General features: G+C 43.7%; 1 protein-coding gene across 4 annotated transcripts in view; it reads left to right on the forward strand.

The window, feature by feature from the left end:
* The window catches only part of WDR59 (WD repeat domain 59), a 68588-nt gene that overhangs the window by 24969 nt on the left and 17695 nt on the right, over positions 1–25924 (forward strand). For all 4 annotated transcript variants that reach the window (XM_036750960.1, XM_036750957.1, XM_036750958.1 and 1 more), the window contains 11 exons: positions 1173–1210; positions 8184–8272; positions 12238–12354; positions 13567–13644; positions 15571–15727; positions 18018–18097; positions 19282–19414; positions 20524–20648; positions 21746–21910; positions 24721–24816; positions 24946–25102. In XM_036750960.1, the coding sequence (XP_036606855.1) occupies positions 1173–1210; positions 8184–8272; positions 12238–12354; positions 13567–13644; positions 15571–15727; positions 18018–18097; positions 19282–19414; positions 20524–20648; positions 21746–21910; positions 24721–24816; positions 24946–25102 (1235 nt within the window). The remainder of the gene's footprint in view (positions 1–1172; positions 1211–8183; positions 8273–12237; positions 12355–13566; positions 13645–15570; positions 15728–18017; positions 18098–19281; positions 19415–20523; positions 20649–21745; positions 21911–24720; positions 24817–24945; positions 25103–25924) is intronic.

A 25924-nucleotide genomic window follows, 5' to 3' on the forward strand; every position in this document is an offset into this window, starting at 1 on the left:
AGTGGGATTGTTGGGTCAAAGGGTATGAACAGTTTAAGAACTTTTCTTAAATAATTCCAAATTGATATCCAGAATGGATGGAGCAACATACAGCTCCCCCATCAGTCTATTAGTGTCCCTGTCTTCCCACAGCCTCTCCAATGTGACTGTGGTACAAGAAATTTGGGGGGATAGACCTGTTCACCATTCCACCTTTAATTTAGCTATGCCTGAGATTGCACATGGTGGCTCAGGATAAATGGTATTGTGACCTCTTTTTAGCATCTCTCTTGCTTTCTGTTGCTCCTTATGTAAGTAAGGCACTCCAGGTATGCTTTGGAAGAGGATGATCATGAACAGAAGGGGGAAGCCGGGGAATTACTTAAGAAAGAGGGAAGAGAAAGAATGTAGAAAAACAGGGATTTGAGGAGCCAGACTTTGGAGAATATTCCTCTTTTATGTTAAAAGAGCTTTATTCTAAAATGATAGGTTAGTTTTACTTTCTCCAGACACAGCTTGTGTGTGAGCGCGTGCATGTGCGTGTGTGTGCGTGTGTGAGTGTGTGTGAGTGTTTGTATTTGTGTTGTCTTTAGGCAAGGATCTTTGAGCCTTAGAACACTGCCTCATTCTTATCAGTGTTGTTTGGTATAGTAGTTAGCCCATACATTTTGGCCTGAGAGGTCAACTGCAAGACTTCCTTTCTCCCTGTGAGTTGGCTAGGTTCAATTTCGTGCCCAGAAATAGCTTTTTATCCTCGGCTGAAGAGTTGTTTGGAAGCTTCATGCAAGGACACGCTTCATTGGCAGTCATCTCATTGCCACTGTGAGAAATGACACCATAGAGGGACTATTTTGGCTTCTTCTCCCTGTACAACAGGGTCACCCGGGCTCTGCTGAATCATGAGACTTTTCCTTCTTGGATATGGCTGACTGTTTTGAAATTCAGACCTACAAAAAAAATTGTAGCTGACTGAGAAATGAGAAAGCTCAGTAACTCATTTAATATGGAGGAAAAGGGGTCCTTTTTGCAGCAAAATCACTTTTTCTTCTTGAGCCCAGCAAATTATGTCTAATTCATCCGAAGTTCCCACTGGGTAGAACGTGAACGGCAGCTATGAAAGGCACCCAGACTACTGGAAATAGGCTTCAAATGGCAAAGGGATCAGTATATGATTTGGGACTTCTGTGTTTCAGAGACACAAGGAAACCTACTGTTGCACTGTCTGCTGTAGGTGAGTACTTCCTCCTGTTGTTTGATGTCCATACTGCTCTTCCATTCCACTCCTTCTGTGCCCTTAATATTAGATCCTTTCATTGACTAGGTGCCTCCCTATCCCACCACTCTGCTGCCTGGATGAGGTGGCGGTGGCCTGAGGCTTGGCCCAAACTGCTCTCAAGGGTTTCTGGGTATGAGGACTAAGGAGCTTTCAGGGGATGTGTCAGAAAGGACTGAGGAATCCTATGACAGCAAAATCCCAAATTTCTGATTGACATTGTCCCCCTTTCGTACAGGGTGTTTGAATGGAGTACCCCACCATCACGCTGAATGGAGGAGCCCTACTTTGTTCAGCATATCTCCCCCCCATGTGTATGGGTCTATCTCAGGAAAAATGCTGCTTCTTTGGATCCTGAAGTATTTCAGCCCCTTTCTCTAAAGGGGGCAGAAATTCATAGTTACACTTGGGGATAGTGGCTTTCTGTGTATGACACGTTAGAGGTTAACTTCTCAAAGAATAGAATCTATGCCATTATTCATTTTTGTTTCCCTAGTACCTAGGAGAATCCCTTGAGAGAAGCAGGCCCTTCATGGTTTTTTAACTGAATTTTATTGGTGTGAGTACTTCCTCCACCTACACAGGTGCCATCACCTAGCTGAGTGGCCATTAGACAAGGGATGCATGAACTGTTACTAGGTCCTTTGTGGAGGCCTTTCTATTTTGGTGTAGGGCTTGACAGAATCTGCACATCACTGGCAGTATCCTTAAGAAACCAGGGTCACCTCCTTGTGGTGTGGAGCGCTACAGTGTTAGTAACCCGAGAACAAGTGACATAAGCCCATCTGTGCCTTCTCTCTGTTTCTTAATTCCCATAAGTCCCTATTTAGTACCTCTGAACCCTCTCTGAGGTGATCCTTAAAACTAATCACCTTTTTCCTCATTATCAAAAAGCATTTATTAAGCATTGAATTGGATTCAGTGATGGGCTAGTTAATTACGTTCACCTGGACCTTGCCCTCTGGGAGCATACGTTCTAACACAAATACCAACTTCAGTCTAACAGCTAGATGTATTCACTAAAAAGACCAGTACTTAAGTGGACAGTACAGTACTTCTCTTCCCTGACTTCTCCTTATCCAAGCCAGACTATGAATCTAAGATCATGTGGTATTGGTAAAACCGTGAAAGCATTTTTCTTTTCCTCACTCTCACTGTTATAATGGTTTTCTGAACTGTGGTTAGCTTTCCTCCTCCACTCTTTTAATTTAAATATCCCAAGTGACCACTCTTGTGGTACCTGAAGTACAGTGAGCTTTTTTATTGGGCCACAGAGCTCTTCTGGGAAAGCTGGATAGGATGTAAGCTTCTTGAGGGCTTAGACTACCATCAGTTCTCCTATAACACGAGATAGGCATTTCCCCAAAGCTATATGCTATGCAGAATTGCACAATAACCACAGAGATTATGGGGGAAAGGGGCATGTGTCACTTCATCACTGACACATTAAAAAAAGATAGAAACCTTTCTTACAGAATGGTAAAATTCGGTTATACTGCTGTTAACGCAATTTCATGTTTTTGTTTTTAATTTTTTTTGTTCTGAACTTACAAATACCAAAAAACCATGAGCATTTCACATACCAAGTATAACACAAAAATATTTTATATGAAACCATGAATCTCCATTTCATACTGCTTTTTTTTAAAATAAAAAGTATGTAGCAAAGTTAATTCGTTACTGTCAGAATTGTCTTGCTTGTCTGTACTTTCTGAACTATTTTCTGCACTCCTTTGTTCATCACTATCACTACTTTCCTTCCTCCCCTCCCCCCCCTTAAAAACAGAGGAAAAAACCCCACAAGACCTTATAACGAGTAAGCTTAGGCAAACCACACAAGTCCACTGAGTGGCCTGGTCCCTGCCTGGAGTCCCTCCCCTCTCTGTCAGGAGGTGGGGAATGTGCTCTATCTTAGGTCTTCTGGAGAGATGGTTGGTCAGAATTCTTAGCTCTTGCAAAGTTGTTTTTCTTTACAATGCTGGAGTCAGAAAGACCTGAGGTCATATCTGGCCTCCGTACCTACTGGGCAAGTCACTTCACCTTGCTCAGCCTTGGTTTCCTCATCTGTGTAATAGGGATAGTAACAGCACCTACCTCCCCTGGTTGTTGTGAAGATCAGATTAATTAACATGTCAGGTACTACATAAATGCTAGATGGAATTGTTATTATTAATCATCTGAAGCCCTTTTATCCACCCCTTCCTCTACGTTTGGATACCTTTATACTCTTTTCATGCACCCTTTTTTTCCCCCCATCTTAAAATCCTTAACAGAACCAGTCTCCTCCCAGGTCCTTGGTTTTTCTTAATTAACTCCCAGAAGGAACTTTGAAGACATTCAGTTTCTGAAAGGGCACTTAATTCTTCTCTGTCTATTAGAATGGAGAGCCTTCTAAGTACTCAAATTTACCTTTCTAGATTTTTCTTAAATTTTGTTTGCATTTTAAAGTTCCTTCCCAGCGCCAGTCTTTCATTCAGAATACTTGCAAGTCTCCTATTCCATTCAAGGTCCATTTTTTCCCCTTTAGGAAATTTTGCAGAGTAAGTTATTTTGTCTTTCCTCTTATGAACCTTTGCAGAGTAAGAACTCTCTCTCTCTCTCTCTCTCTCTCTTCTCTCTCTCTCTCTCTCTCTCTCTCTCTTTCCCCCCCTCACCTCCCTCCCTCCCCATCTCTCCTTCCCTCTCTCCCTTTCCCTCTCTCTCTTCCTCCTCTCTTCATCTCTTCCTCTCTCTGATTTTTTCTCCAGTTTTCTTGGGCAGCTGCTGCCTTGTTTTTCTTTTCTATTTTATTTATTTATTTTTAGTTTTCAGCATTCACTTTTACAAGATTTTGAGTTCTAAATTGTCCCCCTCTCTCCCTTTCCTAAGACATCATGCAATCTGATATAGGCTATACATGTACAATCATATTAAATATATTTCCACATTAGTCATGTTGTGAAAGAAGAATCAGAACAAAAGGGAAAAACCACAAGAAAGGGGAAAAAGGGAAAATAGTGTGCTTCCATCTGCATTCAGACTCCATAGTTCTTTCTCTGGATGTGAATAGCATTTTCCATCATGAGTCTTTTGGAATTGTCTTTCAGGAGTAGAGAATCTTTGGCCTCGAGGCCACATGTGGCCTTCTAGGTCCTCAAGTGAGGCCCTTTGACTGAATCCAAACTTCACAGAACAAATCCTTTTATTAGGGCCATATGTGACCTCTGGGCTGCAGGTTCCACCCCTCTGTTTAGATCATTGCATTGCTGAGAAGAGCTTAGTCTGTCAAAGTGATCATTGCACAATGTTGCTGTTACTGTGTACAGTGTTCTCCTGGTGCTGCTTACTTCACTCAGCATCAGTTCATGTAAGTCCTTCGAGGTTTTTCTGAAATCTGCCTGCTCATCATTTCTTATGGAACGCTAACCTTAACCCTAAATGTATTACATTACATTCCTATGCCACAAGTTATTCAGCCATTCCCCAGTTGATGGGCATCCCCTCGATTTCCATTTCTTTGCCACCACAAAAAGAGTTGCTATAAATATTTTTGTACGTGTGGTGCTTTTCTCCTTTTTGTGGTCTCTTTGGGATATAGACCTAGTAGTGGTATTGCTGGATTGAAGGGTATGTACAGTTTTATGGCCTTTTGGGCTTAGTTCTAAATTGTTCTCCAGAAGGATTGGATCAGGTCACAACTCCAACAATGCACTAGTGTCCCCCTTTTTTTTTGCAGGGGGAAGGCAGGGCAATTGGGGTTAAGTAACTTGCCCAGGGTCACACAGCTAGTAAGTGTGTCAAGTGTCTGAGGTCAAATTTGAACTCAGGTCCTCCTGATTCCAGGGCCAGTGCTCTGGCCCTGGTGTCCCACTTTTCTTTTTTTTTTTTTTTTTCAAGTTGTAAAGAAGAATTATGACCAATGGAATGAATCATGAGAAAGAAGAAACAAAACCAAAAAAAAAGAGGAAAAAAAAAGAGTAAATAGTTTGCCTCAATTTGCGTTCAAACTCTATAGTTCTTTCTCTCGATGTAGATAGCTCTTTCCATCATTAGTCCTTTGGGGCTGTCTTTGAACCTTGTATTGCTGAGAAGAGCCAAATGTATCAAAGTTAGTCATCACAGAATCAATATGTCTGTGGTTGTGTACGGTATTCACCTGGTTCTGCTCCACTCAGCATCATATCATGTAGGTCTTTCCAGGTTATTATGAAGTCTGTATGTTCCCCATTTCTTATAGCACAATAGTATTCCATTACATTCATATACCGCAACTTCTTCAGCCATTCCCCAATTGATGGGCATCCCCTTGATTTCCAGTTCTTGGCCACCACAAAAAGAGCTGCTATAAATATTTTTGTACATCTGGGTCCTTTTCCCATTTTTATGATCTCTTTGGGATACAGCCCTAGTAGTGTTATGGCTGGGTCAAAGGGTATGCACCTTTTTATAGCCCTTTGGGCATAGTTCCATATTGCTCTCCAGAATGGCTGGATCAGTTCACAACTCCACCAACAATGTAATAGTGTTCCAGTTTTCCCACATCCTTTCCAGCATTTATCATTTTCCTGTTTTGTCATGTAAGCCAATCTGTAGTGTCCCACTTTTCTCACGTCTTCTTCCACATTTATTTTCCTATTTCTCATAGCTGCTGCGCTATTAGTGCATGTGGTAGCTTAGCATTCTTAGCCCCAACAATGAGAACCTCTCTTTGTACCCCAGCAGTTTTTCTGGGTCTGGGTTTCTCCATCACTTTGCACAGGTTCCTGAAGTGGGTGATACCACCCCCTGGGGGGCACTGGAATGATCCAGGGGGCAGTGGTAGCGTAGGGTGAAATTGGGGGGGGTGTTGAATAAAAATAATGGGACTATAGAAGCATAGGGAAAGAAGAGAAGATAAAAAAATTTTGAAAAACCATTCGTACTTGTTTCACCTGTTGTGTAACAGAGTTAAAGTTGTAGTGATTACATTATTTTCCAAATAAGCACAAAATTGCAAGTTATGACTGATCAGTGGTCAAGTCTGCAACAAGTCTTAAGAAGCAAGTGTTGGCAGGTGAGTCTGTCATGCCTTGTCGGGAAGTCCAGCATGCATCGGCAGGAATATGTGGGTGTAATGACTCGTTTATGATATGATACTGTATGGTTACACGATGCAATATTGTGTCATTAAAATTTCAATACAGGAAAAAACTCCAGATTTACAATAAATTATTAAATTTTAGATGCATCATTTAAAAAAATATTTTATGTTCTTTTGAAATGATGCAAATTTCACTCACACACAAAAACGTTAAAAGGCTAAAGAAAGTAGATTTCCAGGGGAATGCTGAGTCATTTTTCTTTTGAAAAGGGGGCGGTAAGCCAAATAAGTTTGGAAACCTCTGCTTTAGAGTCTTAGCTTCTTGACCATGGGTAAGAAACAGCTCAAGTAGCAAGGTTTTTGCTTTCTTTATTTCCTCCTCATGCTGTTGGTGAGTCACATTGAGAACATCGTCATCTTGTAAGTCCTATGCTATCCTGTGATCAGATGAAGCTCTTCTGCTTTGTTGTCTTACTGAGTAGAGAAAAGGGCTACACTTTAAAAAATTTCAGTTGGGGTCTCAGTCCTTGTTGTAACCCATGTTCTGTAGACTCTGGGATCAGGCTGTCTGTCATATCAAAACCCTATAACTACCTATATTCTTATTTGATCCTTGTGGCGACCCTGTGAGATGACTAAGGCAAGAATTACTGTCATTCTTCAGGTGAGGAAACTGGGACCTCTGTAGGAGAGGGAGTAAAGAGGCATCTGAAGGCTTCTTTGGGCCACTATTCTTTCTTGCAAAGGGATGGAGTTGTGTAATATAAGGTCTTTTGTAGTCTGTACCATTGAATGGTCTCAAATGAAGATTGAAAACTCAGAGCCTAAAGGGTCAAAATTCAGTATCTCTGTTCTGGAGCATGATCTGGGCCTTAACTCTTTAGTGTAAGTTCTCAATCACTGATCCAGCCCACGTTCTGTGGACTTTCCTTGTTCTATCAGAACTCTGTACCTACAGTGTCTGATTTTCTTTAGGAATGAGCCAAGAGAGGGAATGTATCGAAGCAGTGACATGATCGATGTGTATCAGGGGTGTGGCATCTGTCCAGGTTCTTATTTTGTGTGTTAGTTTGTCATTGTTTTTTGGATGGAGGACAGATTTCTTTCTGAGACCTCTTGTAGCTTGGTTTTCCCAGTAGAGACTGGATTTCTCCTAATGCTTAAGTCTTCTGGGCCCTTGAGCAGCTTTTTAATTGCTATCACTATGTCCCTGTGTTAGCCGACTGGAAAAAGGAAGCAGGATTGCATGTTTTTCTCCTTTATCTGGCTCAAAGTAATACTAGTGACCGTGTTTTGCCATGGTGGCACACAGTACCCTCTATATAGTAGGTACTTAATTGGTTGCTGAATTGAATTGGTGGGGAGTGGAGCACCTGGGAGATGCCTATGTAAGCCTCTTCTTCCGTGTGATTATCTGTGTGTGCTTCTTCTGAGCCTGTGCTTCAGCCCCTAGAGCCAGGAGACTAGTAGGAATGGCTCTAGAAAGGGCCTGTTGTCCTTGGAGATGCCTGTAGGTCAAGCTGTTGTTTGAGTCATTCCTAGTGAGCAGCACTGTGAGCCTGTAAGAAAATCATACTTCCCGCTGGCTCTGCTGCCAGGTTACCTTTAGCTTTATTTTTTTCTTGAGTGAGATTGTTTTCCCAGTTAAGCCCCTGTGATCCTTTTCCCATGACTTAGCTCATTTTGGGTTTCATTTCATCTTTAAATGGTGCATTTGGCACCTACATAAGAGGACTGGAAACCGGCAGTGTTTTTGTGGCTCTCAAGGCTGATGTCATGAGCCAGCTCTGATGGCTGTGCTTCTGCTAGAGGACAGCGACTTACTGAATGTGCTGCTTTCCCCTGCCCTCACCCCCTGCCTTTTCTGTTCAGCGGGTGCCTCCCAGGTGAAGTGGAACAAGAAGAATGCCCACTGCCTCGCCACCAGCCATGATGGGGATGTTCGGATATGGGACAAACGGGTGAGTTACGTCTTCGTGGTCATTCTTCAGCCATTGTTGTACTGACTATGTAGGTGAATCATAGCAACTGATGTTTAGATAATGCTTTAGGACTAAGTGCCTTATATATATTGTTGATGCCTCATTTTGAGGTGGGTACCATGGGTGTTATCTCCATTTTGCAGATAAGAAAATCAAGGCAGCAGAAGGGTGAGGTAAATTCCCAGTTACACAGCTAGTAAGAAAGTGATGTGAGTAGTTAATGAGTCATGTTTCTATGTCACGTTGCAATTTGTGAAACCCCTCTCATTTTCTTCTTCCAGCAGCCCTGGGTGAGGTGGGTGAGGCAAGTGTGGGCCTCGTTTGTCAGATGAGGATGGACATTCAGAGAGGTTAGGTGATACACTCAGTAGTGCAGCCAGAACTCAACTCTGGGCCTTTTAAAAACTCCTAATTTGTAGTGATTATTTTTATTTTTATAGAGCCTTCATTTCCCAGGCCCTCTCCTTCGTACCTCCTCACCCAGGGAGTCTTCTCTTGTAACAAAGAATAAAACAGGAGAGAAGAGAAAAGCTGTTCAGAAAAGCAGCCTGCGCCTCCTCTCTAGCATGCCCATAGCTCCCTTGTCTGCAAGGAATCAATGAGCTATTCAACAGGCATTTATTAGGGATTCATTCCTTTGTGCCAGGTGCTGTGCTGGGCACTGGGCATGCAAGTACAAAGAAAAAACAGTCCCCACTCACAAGGAACTTCCATTTTAATGGTGGAGAAAAGTATAAATAAATACAAATATAGCATAAATACAGTATCAATATAAAGTGAGTAAGTACAAATATACAATATTTATACTTATACAAGTATACAAAGACTTCATACCAAAGGTGGTGCTGCAAGGAAGATAGGGACTCTCTGAGGCACAGGTACAGAGGGATGCACTCTAGGCATGTGGCATGGCCAATGCAAAGGTGTGGAGATGGGAAAATAGCGTGTTGTGCCTGAGGAACAGAGCAGAGCAGCCTGACTGGATCCCAGAGTGTGCGTGGAAGAGTGACATATGCTGAGTGTGGAAGGACAGGTTGGGGCCAGGTTGTGTAAGGCTTTAAAGGGAAGCAGAGGTCATAGGGAGCCACTGGTGTTGGTTGGCCAGGGGAGTCATGGGTCAGTTCTGCCCTGAAGGAAGACTGTTTTGGCAGCAGCACTGTCTGGGATCGGCTAGAGTTGGGGGAGACTGGAGGCAGGGGACTCTCTAAGAGGCCGTCACAGTGATCCAGGGGAGATGGTCAGAGAGAAGGGATCAGGGGCAAGAGGGGTTTTGAAAGCAGAAAGGACAAGCTATTGAGAAGGGCAGCTAGGGGGCACAGTGGTTGGAGTGCTGGGCCTGGAGTCAGGAAGACTCCTCTTCATGAGCTCAAATCCGGCCTCCAACACTTACTAGCTGTGTGACCCCGACAAGTCACTTAACCCTGTTTGCCTCAGTTTCCTCATCTGTAACATGAGCTGAAGAAGGAAATGGCAAACCGCTCCAGTATCTTTGCTGAGAAAACCCCAAATGGGGTCATGAAGAGTTGCATATGATTGAAACAACTGAACAGCGATAAGGTGAGGATAAGTGAGGAGTCCAGGATAATGTGGAGATTTTGAACCTGGGAGACTAGAAGAAGGGTGTGCCTTTAATAGAGACAGGGGAGTTTGGAAGAGAGGAGGAATTAGGGGGGAAAATAATGAGTTTTGTTTTAAACATGTTGAATTTAAGGTGTCTGAGATGTCCAGTGGGTAACTGAAAACCAGGGGCTCGGATATCCAGACCTGGGAATATCTACATAGAAATGACAGCGAAATTTCTGGGATCATTGAGGTTACCAAGAGAGAGGCCTAGGACAGAGGTTTGGGAACCCCTCACCCCAGTGTGGGGGCGTGCTGTGGGTGGTATCATGCCTGCAGAGAAGACTGAGAAGGAGCAGGCAAGCAGCTAGGAGGCTGTGTCCTGAAGAGGACCGGCATCCGCCTCCCCTGTAGCAGATAGATTGAGAATGGTTATAGCCCCATCTTTGGACTGAGTTCAGTATTCTTTTCACTACATTACTCAGTTTAGTCCACCTGGGAGACCAAATCCTGTCTCCCAACTGCGATCATTTACTCTCAGCAGTACCTGTTTCCTGCAGGCTGCCTTCTCATCCTTCGTTACACCGGAAGGTCAAAGTAGGTGGTTCCCAGGACTCACTCAGCAGAGATACTTCCCAGAAGAAGGTGGGTGGGTGGTGTGCCTAGGCAGGCAGAACACGGATGGAGCTTGAATTTCCCCTGGAGTCTAGATATCCCATCTGCCTAAAAATAGCCTGTGGATCACATGCTTTCACTGCGGCAGCTCCTGAAAGTGTTGGGCACGTTGGATACCACAGATCCTAGTCTGCTGAACTGGGAGGTCTCCTGAAAGTTTGATTTGATTGCCTCAGTGTATGAAAGATCTCCACAGCACAGAGGCAAACATATTGGGAAGACCTGGACTTTAATGATGGCTCAGTGTGAGGAAGGGCTGTGTTTCATTTCTCTGAAGCCTCAAAATTACTGTTGCTGGGGTGGGATGGGGGTGGGAGGAGAGAGAGGGATAGATGATGGTAAATTTACTGAGCATTAATGCTAGCTCCGTTTCCCTCCCTGCCAGGAGTCCTGGCAAGCCTTGGAGACAGGAAAAAGAGGTTTGGCAGAAGGCAAGGTGGGGGAGAACAGGCAGGAACCATCTTGGAGACATCAGGAAATGGAGAGCTTCTGCAGAGGGAGAGACCTGTGCCTGCTATAGGGAATTTACTGCCCACCCCATCTGCAAAATGGAGTTATAAGACCTTTTCCCTTTCAGTCTTCTTGGACTCATGATGATTTTGAATTTGAATGGTATCATTATAGAGTTATAAGTGGTTTGGAAGAAAGGTGAGCCCCATGGCTTCATCTACTGCACACTCCCTGGTATCTCATTCCTTTAGTTCAGCTTCAGTAGTAGCCACTCCCCTTCTTCCCTGTTGTTGATTTAAGCTGGATAAATAGAAATGAAAGTTGATTTTTTTTCATTTACCTCTCCCTGAAGGGATGGCTTACATACAAGTGTACGGAAATCAGTTTGAAGAAGTGATGATAAGACTTTTGAGCCTGCTCCCAGACTTTCAAGCAAAAGGAAAAAAAAACAACCCAGACACCTTGGCTTCCAGCCATAAGTTCTGTCAATACCTGTTTTTCGAAGCTCTCCTCGTGAAATACACTGCTTAGCAATTCCTTTTTCGTTTCCTGCATCAGATCGATCTAGATCATAGTTTGCAGCATTTTTATAGCTTTGACTTTTTACCCAAGGTTCCTTACAAGAAGTAGGGAAAAGTTTTCCAGCCCTGCCTGCTGATTGTCTTCCTCAGTTGTTAACATCGAAGACTGTCTTTGTCAATGAGTTCCTAAACAGCCCAGAGCACAGGGCCCTGGGCCTGATAATGGACTTGGAAAAATTAACTTTGTAGTCATGGTGTTGGGGAGAGATCACTGATAGTCTTGAAATTAGGAGGTCTGGCTTTGGTCAAATACTCCGCAAAGGCTCATCTGCTCACCAGCTGATGTGGCTGGTATTCTCCTCCTCCTGGACGTTGTGACCTTTGGGACACCCGCTTCCATGGAAGCCTCGATTTCCTCTCCTGTCAAATGGTGATCATGGTACTTTGCACTGTTTATAGGGTAGCTGTGAGAAATGTGCTTTATTAACCTAAAATTGCAGTTTTAGATGTGAATTCTCACCAACCTCCTTGGTCACATGTTCAGCTGTTTGTTCCTTTCCTCCTCAGTGTCCAAGCAAAGATGTCTGTGTTGTCAGAAAATATCAGTAGCCTGAAAGCACGCCATTAGGAACTTTGTGATTCTATACCCCAGAGCACTTAGCAGAATGTTGGACATGTTGGTGCTAAATATCTATTTAATGGATTTGAAGAAAAAACTAGGTGGTATGTCTGTTGCAGAAACCTAACACTGCAGTGGAATACCTTGCTGCCCACCTGTCTAAAATTCATGGGCTGGACTGGCACCCAGACAGTGAACACATCTTAGCCACCTCAAGCCAGGACAACTCTGTCAAGGTAAGTGGCACCCTTCAGAACTTGAGGAGGGATCTCTGTGTAAAGAAAAGCTGTGTTATGTAGGCATATTGAATATGATTACAGACAGATCAGGTACATCTGTTAAGCAGGTAGTTAGCCTGACTGCCAGTCTGTACCAGTAAATGGAAAATAGAATATGCCTGGCAATGTCATTGCAGACTGTTCAGGAGGACGCTTGCTTTCCCAGACCCCAGCTGGTTATGACCATCAGGATGGGAGGGGACATTATGGTGGACATCTGTTGTCTGCCTGTTTCTTTCAGCTGCCCACTTAGAGCAGATGGCCTATGGAGAGAGCCAGTGACTTAAAGGTATCCCTCTGTGCACCTTTGGGTTTCTTGGGATCTAGAACATTATTGTAGTCCAAATGACTTTATTAAATCCCAACAATGCTCTGCTGGAATGTCTCTACTTCATGTCTGTATGGATATTTGGCAGACTTAGGCTTAATTGTATTAGCTTTGCAGTACAGTGGAGATAAGGTCACTAGGTCACCTTGAACTAAATTAGAAGGAATTTCACATAGTACGTCTTTGTAGATGACACTTGATTGTCCTTTAGGCAAGCAGTCCATGCCTCCTTGGCAGTATTTTATTTCTCAGTTTACGGTTGCCATTATGGAGTTGAATTTGCCATTCTTTATCCATTGAATATTAGGTTTTTGAAAAGGTTTTTTCAGCTGTAATGGTTCATTGTTTCCAATTTGATTCAACTTTTTTAAAAACAAAAAATCCAAGTAATTAATTTTATTGTCTAGATGTTTCTAGTGCCTCTTGCTCATAGTCACAAACGTCGATAGAACCAAGTGCCCTCTTTGGTTAGTGTGGATGGAGAATGCATGTGCAATGATCAAAATATATCGTTCGGCTCTTGAAAGTAGCATAAGTAGTTTATAGTCGGGTCGTTGTATCTTGAGCTGCCATCACTGGGGGCCACTCAGGAAACTGTCATGTAACATTTGTAAAATGACAACTGTGAGAATGTAATTTCCCTGACCAAAGTGTGGGCCATGTGATCCAAGGACCATGGGCCTTATGAGCCAAGCAAAAATGATATTCAGAAATGTATCTCGCAAATACAGATAGCAGTAAGTTACAAGGAAGCACCTATTTCAAAAGAGTAGAACTAATTTAGTCACTAAGTTTAATCTTTATGACATTTATTCCACAAATCTCCTACTTTATTTGTCTAGTTTTGGGATTACCGCCAGCCTCGGAAATACCTCAATATCCTTCCTTGCCAGGTGCCTGTCTGGAAGGCCAGATACACTGTGAGTGAGCCACTCTTAACCTCCATCTAGAAAAAAATCATCCTGCACCCCCAGGCTCAAGGATTCGTTAGTGTCTTCATATGTTTTCTTTGTGTGGTGGACTGTTTCTTCCCTATGTTCTGCACTTGGTTGGTATCTGTTTTTTGTTTTATTTCTGAGTTTAGGTATCAGTCAGTCATGAAGCATTTGTTAAGAACCTGCTATTTGCCGGGCACTGTGTTCAGAGCTGGGGTGCAAAGAAAAAGCAAAAGACAGACCTTCCCTTTAAGCAGCCCACAGTCTGTTGGGGGTGACAACAAGCAAACCAACAAGCTACAGACAGGATAAATAGAGAATAATTAATAGGGAAGGCACTAGAATTAAGAGGGGCTAGGAGAGACTTCCTGTAGAAAGTGGGCTTTTAGCTGGGATTTGAAGAGGGCCAGGGATGCCTGGAGTTGGAGATGAGGAGGGAGAATGTCTCAGGCATGGCGGCCAGCCAGAGAAAATGCCTGAAGTTGGGGGATGGAGTATTTTGATCATGGAGCAGCCAGAAGGCCAATGTCACGGGATCAAAGAGTATGTGGGAGGACAGTAGGGGATCCTAAGGTGTAAGAAAACTGGGAAGTAGGGAGAGTAGACTGAGTTGTGAAGGGCTTTGAATATCAGAGGATTTTGTATTTGATCTTGGAGGTAATAGGGAGTCACTGGAGTTTCTTGAGTTGGGATGCTGTGACATGATCAGACCTGCTGGGGTGAGTGAAGGTGGTAGCAAATGCTTCTCTTCTCTCTCTCTCTCTCTGTGTCTCCCCTCCCTTCCTCCTTCCCGCTCTCCCTCCTCCTCTCCCTTCCTTTCTCCCTCCCTCTTCTTTTGTCCATCTTTGGATTGTTAGGATTATATCAAGACTTTGGGGATTTCGAATACACCCAGATGTTGCAGTCAGGGAATGGAGACACACTGATAATCAGGGAGGAAGAACTTAAGGGGCTGTGTCGCTGTAGCAGTTTTGCCATGGCTCCTTGAGTAGGTGCTGGTGAAAATGGAGACACCTGTGAGAGAATTTGAATTCTCTTCTTGATTTACCGTGAAAGTTAGCCTTGGGAAAAATAAAACTGCTTTCGTATACTTGAAAGTAGCTGCAGGTTTGCATGTGGTGCAGATATGAATGTGGGTAATCAGTTGTTTTTGCAGCTTCAGCGTTTTTGGCATCAAATTGGAGAATGGCCCTAAGAACTGAAATACTTCTCTGAATTAAAGTATTTGGTTTAAAAAAAGAAAAACCAAAACCAGACCAGGTATGTTGTAAGAGGGAGGAGAGAAGTTCACTCCACTCCTATGTTATGCCAGCAATGAACAGCAGTGATCATGGTACTAATAGTAGTGCCAGCAACTAGCCCAAGAGCTTGTACAAAGTAGGTATTTAATAAATGTTTGTTGAATGTTCCTACAAGAATGTAACTCCATGTAACTCCAGATGAACCACTCAGCAGTTCAAAGGGCAGGGGGTCTGTGGCAAAAATTAAAATGATGTCCTTATTCGTGGTGTGCAGCCTACTTGTAATGATGAAGGTAGCTGATCTGTTAGCTACTAGAAGGGTCTTTGATGTAGCCCTGCCTCCTTTTTCTGTAGAGCTCTAGAAAAATTGGTTTGGGCTCATCCCAGAGCACATAGAACAGAAGAACTTTACTACGGCCACATTTGCATTGGATAGCATTTAGAACTACTCACTATCTTGGGGGTGGAAGGACTTCTTTCCTAGAACATTTTTACTATGACTTCTCTCTTTTTTCCTCCTCTTTGAGGACCTTGGGGCAGGTATGGAGTGTTGAGAAAAGTGAGCTGATTAGGTTGGGTCCTTTTTTAATCTAATTCATTAGTGAAGAAAGATTTGATGAACCAGGCCTCTGTCTCCAATAAACATACTTTCTCATTTTCTTCCTTTAAGCCTTTCAGCAATGGGTTAGTGACTGTGATGGTTCCTCAACTTCGGAGGGAAAATAGCCTCCTTCTCTGGAATGTCTTTGATTTGAACACACCAGTGCACACTTTTGTGGGGCATGATGATGTGGTGCTGGAGTTTCAATGGAGGAAACAAAAGGAAGGTGAGCGATGGGTGGGCCAAGGACTATCGGAATGTTTTCTTAGGAAGCTCATTTGCCAATGGCACCAATCAGTTACGACCATGAATCAAAGCAGAGGAAAGTCAGGCTGAATGCTTTCTTGGTTTTTGGTCCAGCCCTGTAATTTCATTAGTGCAGGGAGCTTTCTGGTGAGGAAATACAGTTAGGCAGTGTCATCTTGGGGAGTGTGCTAGAGCACTGGGAAGTTATTAGTGATTTGTCCCCATTTCACAGTCCATGTGTGCCAGAGATGGGACAGCTAAACCGGACTCCAAAGCTGTCTCTCTATCCATTATAACTTACAGCTTATCTAAGCTGATGGCCCATCGAATGAACACATAAATGACTAGAGTAACCAACTTAGACCTGGTCATTGAAAGAAAGGGACTCTGGGTAAGAGGGTGTCCATGGAACCCCATACTTTACGTGGTAGTTAGAAAAAGGGGTTATGCTAGTTTTGACTGCTAGCCAAAATTCTTCCTTTCCTTCCTCCTTGATTTTGAACTTGGGCCCAAGTAGACATTTGCTCTAGGACTACCATGGAGTTGGAAGTCCATTGGACTATAGCTCCCCTTCCTGTGGACATAGGGCAGTTCCCTCCTCACACTGAAGCTAGGGGCGGTCCTAACTATACGGCAGGCAGAAAGCTTGCTTCTTAGCTCATCCAGGGACTCAGCGTGTAAAAGTAAGCGCTTCTTTTTGCTTTTGTTGCCTTGTTGTTTAGACTTTGCCTAGGGCTATAGCTTCCAAAAGTGTGACGTAGCAGCAGTGCTTTTTTGGTAGTCACTCCCTTTTGATAGAAGTGAAACGGAGGCACTAGTAGATGATCTAGCTTGTTCACAGTTTGGAAAACAGGCAGTACTGGAGCTGGGATTCCAGGAGTTGGGTTTTGACGTTCTCTTGCCTTGGAACCTTGTGAGCTTTTCTAAGGCATATTTGTGATGATTTAGAAAACCTCTCTGGGAACTTGTGGCAGGCTGTCTGTTCTAGATGTGACTTCTCTTGCCAACACCCTCCACTCCTCTGCCCTTCATGCCCTGTGCTTGTCCACATTTAGTCCCTGCCTATGGCATTAGAAATGGCATATCTCAGCAGACATGCCTGAGTGAGGACCCCCACTTCTCCCTATAAAATCCCTGTGTATCCTTGAGCTACCTTGAAATGGAAGTGATAAAATACCTAGACATTCCTAGGAAGAGTGACAGCAGCTTGCTGGAACTTGGTTGATAGTGTCTGAAACTGTCTTCACTTGTAGTCTACATGCTGATTTTCTTTTTCATTTTTTGAGGCAATCAGGATTAAGTGACTTACCCAGAGTCACACAGCTAGTAAACATCTGAGGGCCAGATTTGAACTCTACCCACTACACCACCTCGCTGCCCCTTGTGCTAATTTTCTTACTCCCTCTCCCATGCAAACTGCTGTTTCTGCTAGGAATACAAAGCCAGGAAGCACAAGCATGACTTTGGACGCGTTTAGACTTGGCCACAACATAGATAATGGGAGTCCCCACCAAATGGCTAAGAAGGGACTGAGCAGCAGTCCTCTGGGGTCGAATTGGAGAGCCTTCATGAGAGCTCCTTGTGGTAATTCTAGTCCTCCTGCTTAGCCTGGCATCCAGCTAGTGACCCCTAGAGTTGGGAGTGGTGAATGACACCTTCCAGCTGTGGTGATTTTTTTTCCTTAAGACAGAGCTTATTCTCTGATCCCATTTTTCCACTCTGTTTCTCCCGAATCTCTTGTACCTTTCCTTTGGTACCAGGAGTGGCTTGGTTCCCACTGCCGTCTGATGTCACAGTTGAAGGAATCACCAGCCATTCTTTAATGCCACTAAAATTTGTCCCACTCATTAGGCATTTTGAGAGAGCATTTTGGACAGACTCAGTACCATTTTAGAATAATTGGTGGATTTAATTTAAGCAAACCCAGTCTGTGAAAATCCTGACTTGTCAAGTAGACAGGGACGGGTGGTTATTTACCGTATAGAAGGACTTAATAACTTGATCCCTAAGTTTCACCATAAGATTCCTTTAATAGTCTTCCTAAATCATTCATTTTATTTTTAAAAATTGAGACAGCTTTTCAGGATACACCAATGGTGTAAGGCTGAGTATTTCTGTAAATGAAAGTGCAGCTGGGTATGTGAGGTGGTTAAATCCTAGTGCCTCACTTCATGGAGCCCCTTTGATGGCCACAGAGAACTGTCCCAGTTTATTGAAATTGATGCTAAATCCATAAGGTGTTTCTAGTCTCCTCATTTGTCGATTTCTAGGGTCCAAGGATTACCAGCTGGTCACCTGGTCCCGGGACCAAACCTTGCGGATGTGGCGAGTGGATTCGCAGCTGCAAAGGGTAGGTATTAAATGCTTTGAGTGATGTTGAATGAATTGTATAGACCTTATCCTAGAACCTTTTTAAAAAATTCTAGAGCTTGTATTTTTGCAGGTCAGAAGATGATTCAAAGGTTCTTGATTAAAAACTTGTTTGATTGACTGATCTGTGATGTATAGTGAGACCAGACCTAGGAGAGTGTGTCTGTTGAGAGCCCTAAAACTTTCAGTATCTGTAGAGCGGCAACCTGTCAGCTGTCCAAAGTGCTCCTACCAGTTACAGCTCTTTGGGAAGTCCTTTTTCTTTTTTTTGCTCTGCTCTTATTCTGATTTGTGAGGCAGTGTGAAATATCCTAACGACATGCAAAATGGCCAGACGAGGGGAATTAGTTGTGTCCAAACAATCCCAGGGAGCCCTGGAAGCACCCAATGGTCACCTTAACGTTACAGTTCGAGCGTGAAGGAGATCGTTGCTTTGGCTGCGATCCTGTAGCCTCTCCATTTTTCAGTGCATCCAGAAGCTTCTGCTCCTGAGAGTCCCTGGATCTCTGTAGTCCTGTTCCTTGGGAAGTGCCAACTTCTCCAGCTTTTTTAGGCTAAGCCTTATATCCTCTCTTGATCCCCAGAGTCCATTTTCTCAGAAAGTAGCACACTGCCTGGCACATACATTGTCAGTGTAATAAATGCTTTTCATTCAGTCAAATTTTGTTCCATATACTTAAAATTTACATAGAGGTTTGCGTTTTCTTTCCCATCCGAATAAGCCTGTGGAACCTAGAAGACTTCAACTGTGAAGATACTCTTTATATTCTAATCTAGCTATCTTTCTTGCCCAATATCTTTAAGAGGGAAAGTTGGAGTTGGGTACAGTTGATCATGATATCAGTCCATAACTGATAATATCTGTTTAGCCCAGCTACCTGCTTCCATATACTTTTTTTTTTGTTTGTTTTTGGCAGGGCAATTGGGGTTAAGTGACTTGCCCAAGGTCACACAGCTAGTAAGTGTGTCAAGTGTCTGAGGTCTGATTTGAACTCAGGTCCTCCTGACTCCAGGGTCGGTGCTCTACTAGCACCACCTAGCTGCCCCTTCCATATACTTTTAACCAAAGACAGATTGTTTTCTCCTTTCTGCTGTGCAGATTGGATTAGACCTGATACCCATTGACTCTTGTTAAGGAAGTATGCATGCATCTTTTTGTTTCAGCTCTGTGCAAATGATATCCTGGATGGTGTTGATGAGTTCATTGAGAGTATTTCTCTTCTACCAGAACCAGAAAAGACTCTCCACACTCAAGATTCAGATCACCAACCTAGCTCAGGCCATGGGGAGGAGGAAGGTAATCTGGCTGTTGTGTGCTTTAGGTGACATGATTCTCCCAGGGTTTGTCATTGACACAGTGACTTAGCTAAGTAGCACCTCGGAATTCTGGTACCATGGAGTCAGACAGCGAGGGAGTATGCCTTTTAGATGCAGAAGCAGCTTTGGCAGAAGTTTGGGAGCCAGGGAATTGAAGACTTTTTCCCTTAATTAAGAATTTTGGGATGTTGGGGGAGAAGACTTTAAAAATACAGAATCATAGGATTTAGATCTGGGAAGGGCCTTAAATACCATCTTGTTTAACTCCTTCATTTTACAGACTGCTGTTAAGGAGTAGTTTTTTCTTCTGTGTAAGATTCTAGTTTGGGAAATTTGACTTATTAACATTGCTTTCTACTTTTAATTTGTAAATTCTTCAGTTACTTTTTGAAATTCAAGCTGGCTTGTGTTTTCCATTCAGTATTTGTAGCTTGTTATAACCTGAAAGTGCTTATTCATTTTATTATATTTATGCTATATGTGGAGGCAATAATAAAAATTAAAAGGATTTCAATTTTCTTTAGTAGCAGTTACTGTCACACTCTGGATAATTCCTAGTGCCGCCTGGGGACACTTTACTTTTCTTCATCTTGCCTCATCTCTTAACCTAGGCTCCCTGAGTTTAGTGTTTTTAAGGCATCTAGGACATAAAGAAGGTTAAGAGGCTCTAAGGGATGGACTAGGAGCAGTTTCCTCTCCAGTCACCCACATCTGCTCTCCTTTGAAATAGGGGCAGCGTCCAGGCAGTGCAGGGTCCAATATGCCCCATGATAAGATGCACCCCTGTCACTAGTGGGGAAGAACCATGAAGGACGAGTGTCCAAGGACTAGCAGGGTACTTTTTCAGAGTTATTTCTTTTGGCCACACCATGAACGGTGGCCTGGACTAATCATGCCTAGTTTTTGTTGACCTCAAAAAAGACCCCTTGCAGAAGATTGGAATGTTTTAATTTTCTCAAGTCTCAGCTGAGTTTATGAATTTTTGTTCTTTAGTCAGATGCTGGGGAACTACAGTTACTCCAGAACTGATGTCTCTGGCACATTTCCAAAAGTGATTTTCAACAAGTAGCCTTTTCTGTCTCCTGCCAGCTTCAAAGGAAGACTCCCCTAACAACCTCCTGGTGGGGAAGAAATCGGAACAGTTGGGGTTACCCCAGACTCTACAACAAGAATTCTCCCTGATCAATGTGCAGATCCGGAATGTTAATGTTGAGGTAGTAGCTATTTAAGAAACTTGACCCTCTCACTTGGGCAGCAGCAGGAAGGAATATTCCAGGTGGGGATTCCCAGATGATTTGGGTTGGCCAGTTGCTTTGAAACACCAATGGTTTTCTTTGTTCCCTAGAGTACTCACAGTTTAGCTGAGACTAAACTAAGTAAAGGAGGGTCACCCCTTACTCAACTCTTAAACTGAAGCTAGAATGATCACTTGGTGCCTTTGCATTTTTAAAGCTGAAAGAGACCCTCAGATTATTTATCAGAGAGTCAGACCCTTCCATTTTATGTTTGGGGAAGCTGAGGCCTGCCCAGAAAAGTGAGACGAATTGTCACATGCACTTGGCTAGTTAGTATGGGGGAGCTCTTAGCAATCTGGATTCCTCCTCACATTGTCACACTCCATAGCCCAGGCATAGTCTCATTGACCAAGGTTTATCGGAGGTGTGGTCACTGGTTATTTGAAAAGGGTTATTCTCTTCCCCCCTCCTACCATCTTGCTTTTGTGGTAGGTGACGTTAATGAACTCTTAGACTCAGAGAATCTGGATTTCTCTCACACAAGGAAGGAGCATTAACACAAGATATCCTTAGGTTTGAGGGAAACAGATGAAAGATCGTTAGGAGTTCATTGACCTCTCTTTCCTCTCCAGCCGGCAGTATTGGAACTGGAGGAATCCTTCCTTGATCATTCAGTTATCCCTGCCTACTGCTTTTCTTCTTTTTCTCCTTCTGAGAAGTAGTGAAGACATCTAGGGCATTGTCTGAAAATAAAGGGATCTGACGTTTCTTCCCAAATGACCTTTATGTCTGGAGGCAAACCACTTAATCCTTTTATCCCTGTTTTCCTCACTTGAAAATAAGTATAATATATCATGTTCTGTTTCATGAAATTGGAGTGAAATAAATTTTCTATGACGTTAAAACACCTTGAACTTACCAGACAAAGGTGCTATTTTAAATGTAAAATAAATCTATTTTGGGGGTGTTGGCTAAATCATCTAGCTCTCTTTGACTTCAGGGAGATCCTACATTTCAGTCTGACACTGGAGGCCCTTTGAGATCCCATTCAAAAGCAGTTGATTTGCTCCTTACAGATGGATGCCGTTGATAGAAGTTGCACAGTGTCTGTTCACTGCAGTAACCATCGAGTCAAAATGCTCGTCAAGTTCCCGGCCCAGTACCCTAACAACGCTGCACCTTCTTTCCAGTTTATTAATCCTACAACTATTACATCCACCATGAAAGCAAAACTCCTAAAGGTGGGTATCTTTTGATAGAGTAGATGCTTGGGTTCTTCTGCTCTAACGTACAGCTTAAGAAATGAAGCCATCTAAAATCTGCAGGTTAAGAAGTGGAAGTTTTCTGTTCTTTACCTCTTGTGTTGACTGAATGAAATTTCTGAGTACATCTTACAGTTCCAGTTCTTCTTCCCTTCCAACCCAGTACTTCCAAGAACCTTGCAGCAGAAGTAAATAATTGTTTGTCCAAGAAGGGGAGTTCTGGGCAAAGCCATTTGTGAACCCCAGTCAAGTCAACAAACATTTATTAAGTGCCTACAATTTTCCTGAGCCTGTGCTAAATATTGTGGACACAGAAGAGAAGGCAAGGATTTCCTGGATAGCGTAATCCCAGCATCTCACCTTTTAGTCGGGGCGGGGGGCTCCGTAGCACCAGTATTGGGTGTGGCCTTCAAGAGTTTCGATATAAGGTCTTCTGTCCAGAAAAGGGGAACATCCTGATCAGTGTGCGTCTTGCAAAGAAAAAAGGGTCACACAGCCCAGGGCTAAGAGGAGAAGCAGCAAGAGACTAAAACTACAATATGGAGGAACCAGGGACCTGTACCTTGTATTCTGTCAGAGTTCCCCAAGCACCAGTTCAGTCACAGGACTGTCAAACTTTTGTCTACATAGGAACTTTACTGTGTTTCCTTTCCAGGGGAAGTCTAAACCACAGGGTGAAGCTACAGGTTGGGGGTGTGGGGTAGGAGGGGTGGAAGGAACCGCATGAGTACCTGTGAAACAAAGGTTTCCTTGGAACATTTGGAGGATTTACCCTCCTGAAAACTCCCAAATTCAATTACCCTTTGCTTTACAAAGCCTGAATTATTGCAAAATCTAGAGGATTTTAGGACCTAAGTGGAAAAGGAGGAATCATCAGAAAGGGTAGAGAATGGTATTGATTGCTTGTGGACTGTTGTATCCCTTATTTTCTGCATTTTTTAATGGACTCCTCTGAGTCTTTTGAATTTCTGTGGGGTGAAATCAAAGCTCACCTCTACCCAGTAAATGCTTGATTTTTTTTTAATCTTGGGTGCTTCTGTGGGAGCTGTGGAACCCTTCTAGCCGTATCTCTGGAGACTTAGATACGGACTGTATTTGGAGATTTTCCCAGTGTAAGTTGTAGGTGGGGGCAACACAAAACAAAGACAACGTGATCTCTGGGGGCTGTTCTCCTATCTTCCAGGGCCTGGGCGGCTCAGCCACAGGTAACAAAACCATGTCCGGAAGATGAAAGCAAGGGCTGCTAAAGGCTCCTGAAGCACAGCATCATTCTGTAGGAGTTGCGTCAGAAGCAGGAAAGCTCAGAATGAGCTGAGGCTGGGGGTGGGAGGGGCTGCAAGAAAAATGGAAATGGCTAGGCTATATTGGGGAAAAGTAGGAAATCAGATGAATACATGGACCACTTTGGGTAGGCGAAAGGATACCTGGGAATGGAAAGGTCACAGAACTGCTCCTTTCTGATTGTTTCTGTCTGCCAAGGAGAATGAGGTTTGTCGTAGAGAAGAGTAAGAAGATGAAAGCAGAGATGAATAGGGAGAGAGCATCAGGTTTCCTGTGAAGAGTTCCGGTGACAGACCCCCATCACCAGCGTTACAGGGTCCTGGAAGAAGGGGCAGAGGTGATGGCTGAACCTTTGGGATCTGTCACAGGTCGTGGAGAAGAGGAGAGATGCCACAGCACCGCAGACGGAGAATATGCTGGTGTTCTTTTTAAAAAGCTAGGAAGTGCAGGGCTAACACGTTGGATAATGGCAGAATGGCAGTAACAGCCAAAGTAACTCTTACCGGCTGTAATGTTGGGCTGTATTTCATAAGATGACATTTAATTGGGATAAATGTAAAGTTTTATATTTGTTCAAAAGTCAGCTTCCCAGGTGTAACATGGAGGAGGTGTAGATAAGCACATAGTAATTGCTCTGGTGTTTTAGTGTTAGTAAGTTAACAGTATGGCAGAGAGCTCCCACGCTCTTAGGCTACATTCGTAGAGGCCTGCTGTTCTGGACCTGGGCAGTGATAAGCCTGCTGTGCTCTCCTTGTCCGCTCAGACAGCTCTGGGCCCCACGCTTCAGGAGGGGCATTGGTAGGCTGGTGAAGCTCCCGAGGAGGGCAACCTTCAGGAGCAGTGAAAGGTGTTGAGATCTCACTGTCTGAGTATGGGCTGAAGAAACTTGAGGTGTAGAGCCTGAAGAAGGGACCACTGAGTGGGGCCGTGATCACTACTAACATGGATGGAAGACTTCCACATCAGGCAGATGTGGTATTAAAATAACAATAATAGCTAAAATTTACATTTGTTATAATATAACCCTTACTGTACATGGCAGGCACTGTGCTAAGTGCGCTACAAATATGGTCTCATTTGATCCTCACAACAACCCTGGGAGGTGGGTGCTCTTATTATCCCCATATTACAGGTGAGGAAACAAGGCCATCAGAGGTTAATTGACATGCCCAGGGTCACCCAGCTACTCAGTGTTTGGGGCTGACTCCAAGCCAGGGGCTCTATCCACCATACCACCAGCTGTCTCAAGATTGGGTCTGCTTGGCCCCAAGAGAGCAGAGCTGAGAGTAGTACCATGGGTAAGTTGCTGAGAGGCTCATGGAGGCTCTGGCAGCCAGAACTAACCAAAAATAGTGTGGACTGTGTCAAGAAGTAGAGAGCTCCCTATCACTGGAGATCTTTAACCAAACCTGGATGGCCCATGGCCAGGGACTCCTTTGTTCAGAAAGAACCCCGCTGAAGGGTCCTTGAGCGTGCGCTTACTTCTGGCTTCTTGGTGCTTTTTTCAGATTCTGAAAGACACCTCCCTGCAGAAAGTGAAGCGTAACCAAAGTTGTTTGGAGCCCTGCTTGCGCCAGCTTGTCTCCTGCCTTGAATCCTTTGTGGTAAGAAGAGCACCCTGAGACCAGCACCTTCCTGATGAGCTGATGCCGACTTCCACAGCAGGGTACCTTCATTCACAGTCTTTTAAGGGAGTTTTACCACATGTATTAACATACAGGTTTGTATTTCAGAACCAAGAAGACAGCACGTCCAGCAATCCCTATGCTCTCCCAAACGCTGTCACTCCACCCTTACCCACCTTTGCCCGGGTGACCAGCGCCTATGGATCCTACCAGGATGCCAACATCCCCTTTCCTCGGACCTCGGGAGCCAGGTTCTGTGGAGCAGGTTTGTTCCTTGTGGCCTGGGGTGTCCAAAGTCTCAGATTAGGAACAGTCATTGAATGTGCATCTACTTGACTGTACCACCTGATTCCTCCGCAGAGATTGGCATTTGATTCAGAATTTTGTAACTGACTCTGATTCCAGGAGTCTTTAGAGGAAGCACCAGAAAGTTACTCGTTAGGAATTTTAAAGACTTTGAGAATGTGAGTGATGTGCTCATTCTGTGAATTGCCATTTAAAAATCTAATTGACTTCCAAGTTATTAATTGGAATGGATATTAGAGGTATAGAGCAAAGGATAGCATACGATAGCTGTGGTTCTTTCATATATTGAACTTAGTCTGTTTTCTTCAGTGATTTCTTAAGTGCAGGGCACACCTGTCTTATAATTCCATTTGGTAAAAAGTAACTGAGGAAGATGTTTGGTTATTTGTAAGATACCCACAGAATGCAGGGCTAAGAGCCCCATGCTCTGGGAGAAGTGGTTGTATGGAGTGGTGGATCTTAGGGTGCATTCTAAGAACCAACGACTGCAAGCTTGTTGAAGTATTTTAGACTGTCTGCAGAGGCCTTAGGGCAGTTGGGCAGCAGAAAGCCTAAAGCATACCATAGCCTAATAGCCAGAGGAGCAGAAGAAAGGACCACATGATGATTTTGTCCCATGTGTTGGACAAGTGTCCTTGAAGCAGGTGTCCAGGAAGCATTTCAGACCAACTCCTTTTCCACCAACATCCTTCTCATGGTTCTCTCTCTGTTTTGAACTGGTGAAATTTTGGGTTTCACTATTACTCTCCAAGAATTATTCATTTTCTGTTGTATGAGAACT

The sequence above is a fragment of the Trichosurus vulpecula genome, chromosome 3 (genome assembly GCF_011100635.1).
Source record: "Trichosurus vulpecula isolate mTriVul1 chromosome 3, mTriVul1.pri, whole genome shotgun sequence".
In the NCBI taxonomy this organism is placed as follows: domain Eukaryota; kingdom Metazoa; phylum Chordata; class Mammalia; order Diprotodontia; family Phalangeridae; genus Trichosurus; species Trichosurus vulpecula.